General features: G+C 45.0%; 2 protein-coding genes across 2 annotated transcripts; both read right to left on the minus strand.

Moving 5' to 3' along the window:
* Positions 1-379: 379 nt before the first annotated feature.
* Positions 380-1,786, minus strand: LOC114194926. Its single transcript, XM_028085330.1, has one exon. The coding sequence runs from the start codon at positions 1,784-1,786 to the stop codon at positions 380-382; it is 1,407 nt and encodes a 468-aa protein (XP_027941131.1).
* Positions 1,787-3,486: 1,700 nt separating this feature from the next.
* On the minus strand, positions 3,487-4,305 carry LOC114194928. The gene has a single exon (XM_028085331.1). It carries the CDS (start codon positions 4,303-4,305, stop codon positions 3,487-3,489), a length of 819 nt encoding a protein of 272 aa, XP_027941132.1.
* Between the last annotated feature and the right edge of the window lie 2,179 nt (positions 4,306-6,484).

The raw sequence follows: 6,484 nt of genomic DNA on the forward strand, positions 1-6,484 counted from the left end.
TGCTTCGGCTTGTCCATTTGTTTGTGGGTGCTCGACCGAGCTGGTAATATGTTAGATATGGAGTCCCTTATAGAACTCGGCTACCCCCTTGTCGATGATCTGTCTACCATTATCTGCTATGACGATGCTTGGTATGTCGAACCTGCACACTATATTCTTCCAGACAAATTTTTGTACCTGCTGGGTCGTGATCAGGGCTAGTGGCTCCGCCTCAATCCACTTGGTGAAGTAGTCTATAGCCACCAACAGGAACTTTACCTGACCTTTCCCTGGGCTGAAGGGCCCTAGGATCCATGCCCCACTTGGCGAAAGGCCAAGGGGAGGTAATACCATGCAACTCTTTTGACTTGAGATGTATCATGTTACCATGTTGTTGGCACTAGGCGCACTTCCTTACGTACTTCTCGCAGTCTTCTTTTACAGTCGGCCAATAGTATCCTGCTCGTAACACCCGAGCTGCCATGGTTCGAGATCCTGAATGTAAGCCACAAATCCCCATGTGCAACTCCTCCATAATATACTGGGCTCGGCAGTTTGTGACGCATTTTAACAGAGGGTTGGAGAAGCCTCGTTTGTACAATTCTTCACCAACCAAAGTGAATCGAGAAGCTTTTCTACGCATGATAGGGTAATCAATTCCGTCTGTGTCACCATGTTGAATTAATTGTATAATAGGAGCCATCCACTCTTCGTCCTCTGGTGTGACAGTCTCAGTAGTCTTGCATTCTACCAAGGTTACAGTAGGACGATCGAGTGTGGCATGGATCACTGTATGATGTTGCCCCTTTATTTTGGTAGTCGCCAACTTCGAGAGCAAGTCGGCTCTGGGATTCTGGGATCTATCAACATGCTTTACGCTTGTTGTTCTGAATCTGTTCAACATGCCCTGCACAACGTGATAATATCGTAATAGGAGTGGGTCCTTTACCTGGAAAGTGTCATCCAAGTGTCCTACTATCAGCTGAGAATCAGTTTGGCATGTCACCGTATCTGCTCCCATGTCTGCTGCGAGGGTCAACCCCGCTATTAATGCCTCATATTTTGCCTGATTGTTCGAGGGTTTAAAGCCAAAGCGCAAGGCTTGCTCGAGTAGCAAATCATTCGGTCCTTGCAAAACAATTCTAGCGCCCCCGCCCTTCACGTTGGAGGAGCCATCCACCAACAGGATCCAGCCTTCCTCGTGTACGTTAGGATCTCCTGTTAATTCGTTGACAAAATCTGCCAGGCATTGTCCCTTAATCGGCCCTCGGGCTTCACATCGAAGATGATACTCAGATAGTTCTACAGACCACCCAACCATTCGGCCGGTGAGGTCGGGTCGCCTCAATACTTTGTGTATTGGGTAGTCAAATTTGACTATTACCTCGTTCCCTTGAAAGTATGGTCGCAATCGTCTGGTTGTTATCACAAGTGCTAGGATTACCTTTTCGACAGTCTGATACCGCAATTCTGCATCGTGTAGGGCTTTGCTGATAAAGTATACGGGTCGTTGGTCCCCCGCCTGATCTTGTACAATGGCCGCGCTAACAGCATTGGTAGAGATGGCTAGATATACTAACAAGGGTTTTCCCTTGCTAGGCTTTTGTAGTACTGGGGGAGAAGACAAATACTCCTTCAACGCTTGAAAAGATTGCTTGCAAGCCTCATCCCATACGAATTTTTGCGCTTTATTCATGAACCTAAACATCCGCTGGATTCTTTCTGCTAATTTAGGCATAAAACGTGATAACGCAGTTAGCCTCCCTACCAATCTTTGTATCTCCTTGATGTTGGCTGGACTTCTCATGTTAACAACTGCTTGGCACTTGTCGGGGTTCGCCTCTATTCCCTAGTGGGTTAACATGAAACCCAGGAATTTCCCACTTGTAACCCCGAAAATACACTTTTTTGGATTCAGTCTCATGTCATACTTCCGTATGGCTGCCAAGACCTCGTCCAAATCTTTGACGTGTTGTTCGAGTGAATCTGACATGACTACCATGTCGTCGACGTAGACCTCCATACACTTTCCGATGAGATGACGAAACACCTTGTCCATCAGCCGCTGGTATGTGGCTCCAGCATTTTTTAGGCCAAAAGGCATGACTTCATAGTAGAAGTTAGCTTCTTCCATGATGAACGTCGTTTTTTCTTTATCAGGAGGATACATTGGGATCTGATTGTACCCAGAGTATGCATCCAAAAAACTAAGCACCTTGTGTCCAGCTGCATCGTCTACCAATCTGTCGATACTTGGGAGAGGGTACGTGTCTTTAGGGCACGCCTTGTTAAGGTTGGTGTAGTTTGTACACATCCGTCATTTGCCATTGGCCTTTTTTACCAACACTACGTTGGCTAGCCAGGTCGTGTAGGTGGCCTCCTTGATGAAGCTTGCCGAAATTAGCTTCTGTACTTCCGCTTTGGCTGCCTCCCTTTTTTCTCCCCCATCTTTCTTCTCTTCTGAGCGACAGGCCGAGCTTCCCGAAAAATAGATAGTTTGTGACTGGCTACTCTTGGGTCAATGCCGGGCATGTCGGCCGCGCTCCAGGCGAACAAATCAACGTTCCCCTGTAATACTTCTCGCATCTCGGGGGTCTTTACAAGTGTCTTGCTGACATGGGTGTACCGATGCTCATCAAAATGGAATTCTTCTGTGCTTTCGATTGGTTCCACCCTCTCCTCGCTGCTGACCCGAGGATCCAAGTCTACTTCCGCTTCCCCTACGACCTTCTCAACATTTTTCACTATTCGTTTGGGAGGAGACTTGGGTCTTTCTCTCAAACTATCCGCATAGCATCTCCGAGCAGTCGGCTGGTCTACGTGCACAGTGATTATGTACCCTGAGGCTGACAGAAACTTCATGGCCAAGTGATCTGTGGAGACTACTACACCAAGCGTATTCAACGAGGGTCTCCCTAGCAAAATATTATAAGAGGTGTGAGCATCAACAATAAGGTATCGGATTTTTACCGTTCGTGTTACCATTCCTGTCTCGAATTTGGTGAACAAGTCAACGTAGCCTTTCGTATTCTCTCGCTCCCCTGAAAAGCCCACGATCGGCTCTAAGTACTGTTGGATTTTCCCTTCTGGAATTCTCAGCTTTCTGAAACTGCCCTAGTATAGGATGTCCACCGAACTACCCGGGTCCACCAGGGTTTTCCTGACCGCGAAGTCCTCGATCTCTATTGATATCACCATTGGGTCGTCATGTTGGGGGTCGATCGCTTGGAAATCATCGTCTCGGAACGTGATGGGTGGCATGTGCCGCCTGGGACATACTGTTACGGCATTGACGCTCTGAATCGCTCGTACGTACTTCTTTCTTCCGTACGTAGTGGCTCCACCTCCTGCGAAGCCTCCTGAAATATAATTGATTACTCCTCTCAGCAGTCTTTCTCTCGTATCCCGCTCATCATCTTTTTTGGGTTCGGCCCTTCTTCGGGTGCCTTCTCCTTCCCTCTCTCGGTATCCTGATATCCTTTGTGGTTGTTCCTCGTAGCGTTTTTCTCATTCTCCCCTGGAAGAGAATCCCCCGCCTTCCCGTTTTACAAATCTTCTTAGGTGTCCCGCCTGTATCACTTCCTCGATTTTGTCTTTCAAGGTAAAACTCTCTTCCGTTGTATGCCCATAATTTTGGTGATACCGACAATGCTTGGTGGTATCGGCGTTCGGGGGAGTCGGACCCCTTCGAGGGGTTGTTATTAGATCGGTGTTCAGTGCTTCCTCCAGAATTCTGGCTTTGTTGGACACAAAGGGCGTGTACCTACTGTATTTCGGCTGCCTAGAGTCTTTGAACCTGTGGCCGGATCGGGGTGCTAACATTCGCTCTCTATCATGGTGCCTCTTCTCCTGGGCGTCTAATCGAGTTGTATTGCAGAATTCTTTCAGTTCCTCCATCTGCATGAATTTGGTGGCCCTGGTCCAAAGCTCATCCAGATTTTTCACGGGCTTCTTGCATAGACTGTCAACGAAAGGGCCAGGCTTTAGTGCTGTTATGTGGTGGTGCATGGCGACCTCAGGATTCAAATTAGAGATATTCAAGGATATCTTCCCAAATCGTTCCATAAATTCCCGCAGAGACTCTCCTTTTTCCTGTCGTATATTCACCAATGCCAGAGAAGTAAGATGGTGTGGCTTACTGGTGGCGAATTGTATGCCAAAATGGTTGGCCAACGTATCGAAACAATCGATAGAGTTGGGTGGTAATCGTGTGAACCAATTGAGTGCAGGCCCTTTTAGGGATATTGGGAAAACACGACAAATGATTGCGTCATCCGAAGTATACAATTCTGCCTGGGTGGTGAAGACGTCCACGTACTGGCTCATAGTCAACCCCTACAAGCGCGTGGGAAGTTCCACTTCCATGTTCCCGTCCACGAAGGGGTGGCATCTAGCTACTCTAGGCCTCGCTTCTGTTTGGTTGGTGGTGGTTTGTACTCGGGACTCGTCTCGTCCGGTACCATCCCCTCCCTCTTCATTGCTACGGGATTCCTCCCTTTGTGGGGGATTCTGCTCAATTTGCGCTCGCATCCGCTGGTTCTCCTCTCTTAGGGCGTTTAATTCTTCCTCGTTCTTGCGTCTCAATTCCTCCAACTGGCGGTTCATCTCTTGTTGCATCTCCGCTGCTACTAAATTTTGATCGACTGCTGCTCTTGTCGACACCATCCTGCTTGAGAATTGTCTGGCCCCACGGTGGGCACCAATTGTACCTGATCGATACTATTTCGGTGCGGAACCAGACGATCTCAAGAATCCTCTATGTCGAACCTCCTTCTGCTCCTCCCTGGACTCCTCTTGGATCTCCCTACCGTTTGCACTCCGGGGGTGGGGGGTACCTGCAGGCACTCCGACGCTCAAGTCAGAAAGTGATTGATATGAGGTGTAATTGGTTAGTGAGAACAGCGTACCTTTACCTGTTCACTAGGCCTTAATTTATACTAATTTCTTAATGGACCTGTAATTACTATTTACGGGTCGTTTGTATTCGAGGATCGATTCTTTCCCTTTCCGACTGAGGTTGCACGCATCGATTCTTTCCTTATTGGTTGAGATTGTTCTTCTGTGTCTTTGTTAAAGATTAGTTCTTTCCATTCTAAGATTTGTCCATCTGTACTTTTGTCAAAGATCCACTCCTTCCTTTTTGGGGTTTGACCGTCTCTGTACTTCTCAAATATCAACTCCTTCCTTTTTGGGGTTTGGCTGTCTGTACTTCTCAAATATCAACTCCTTCCTTTTTTGGGATTTGGCTGTCTGTACTTCTCAAATATGAACTCCTTCCTTTTTTGGGGTTTGCCCGTTTGTACTTCGTAAAATATCAACTCCTTCCTTTTTTTGGCTAAGATTGCTCGCTGCCCCTCTGACCTCTGCGTCATAATCACATGTTCCACCTGCTACCCCTTGGGCCGGGATGTACTTGGCCAAGAGGGTCGGAAAGTACCCGGCCATCACACTTATTGGGTTGTCAGCGTTGCGCTGGATCTAAGCCCCCGTGGTTGGGCCAGAGTGTGAGGGTGTTCGTACCTGGGCCAGGATGATCCTGGCCACTTTCCCGTTATTGGGCCGGGATGTACCCGGCCATACACTAACAGTTTATATTATAACTTTCCTCTTTTGAAGTATCGAATATGAAAATTCTGATACATAGTCCCACAAGATTTTTTTTTTTTCTCAAGAGCTACAATGGTCATATCTCTAAAGATATAAAAAGGCTTCAAGAGGAAGAAGAAAGACAGTAATACATAGAAAAAACATAGAGATGTAAAGAAAGAACATATATATACGAAAGAAGATAGACAATTTTGTATACCCACATCTTATATACATAGTCTCATGTGCTAAAATCTATTGTCTAGTTAGTTCAAAAAGTAGGAGTGTGAAACATTTTTGTAATATCCTTTGTAAGCTTTAATTATTTAGTCTATTGAGAGTGTTTTCTTTACTATTTAGAAAGTTGTTAATCTTTGGAGAGACTGAGAAGTTGAATTTGAGAAATTTGTACTCGTGTAACTTGAAGATATTTATGTACTCATTGTAACCAATGAATTTGGGTTAACTGGTCAATTGATTATCTAAACACTTAATTGGTTGTCCGAACACTTTTTCAAAACCTATTTTTTAACCTTATAGAAAATAGGCTATGTAATAAATTATATTGTATAAAACTAAGAAACATGCAATGACAACTTTAACAAAAAAATACATCTTCAACACCTTTATCATCATAATCAAAACTAGCTTCATTTGTTCTTCTATGAATCTTAACTTGATTCAATTTTTCAAGTCCAACAATAATGACATTTTGTAAAGTACAACACAGAAGGCAAAATTTACTTTAAAATACATATTTCAAATTGTACAATTCAAGAAAAATAAATAACTTTTATATTTTACAATCCAAAAATCTAGTTTCCCTTGACTTCTGAATTGTACATTTCGCAATTAACTCTCAAATAGCACAATTCAAAAGTCAAACATCTTAAAAAAATAGTTTCAGACTATACTATTC

Source organism: Vigna unguiculata, chromosome 8 (assembly GCF_004118075.2).
Source record: "Vigna unguiculata cultivar IT97K-499-35 chromosome 8, ASM411807v1, whole genome shotgun sequence".
Classification (NCBI taxonomy): domain Eukaryota; kingdom Viridiplantae; phylum Streptophyta; class Magnoliopsida; order Fabales; family Fabaceae; genus Vigna; species Vigna unguiculata.

What these genes read in the sequence shown, in the direction of transcription:
- LOC114194926 (XM_028085330.1), bottom strand. Translation starts at nt 1,786, where the DNA reads ATGAGAAGTCCAGCCAACATCAAGGAGATACAAAGATTGGTAGGGAGG.
- LOC114194928 (XM_028085331.1), bottom strand. Translation starts at nt 4,305, where the DNA reads ATGAGCCAGTACGTGGACGTCTTCACCACCCAGGCAGAATTGTATACT.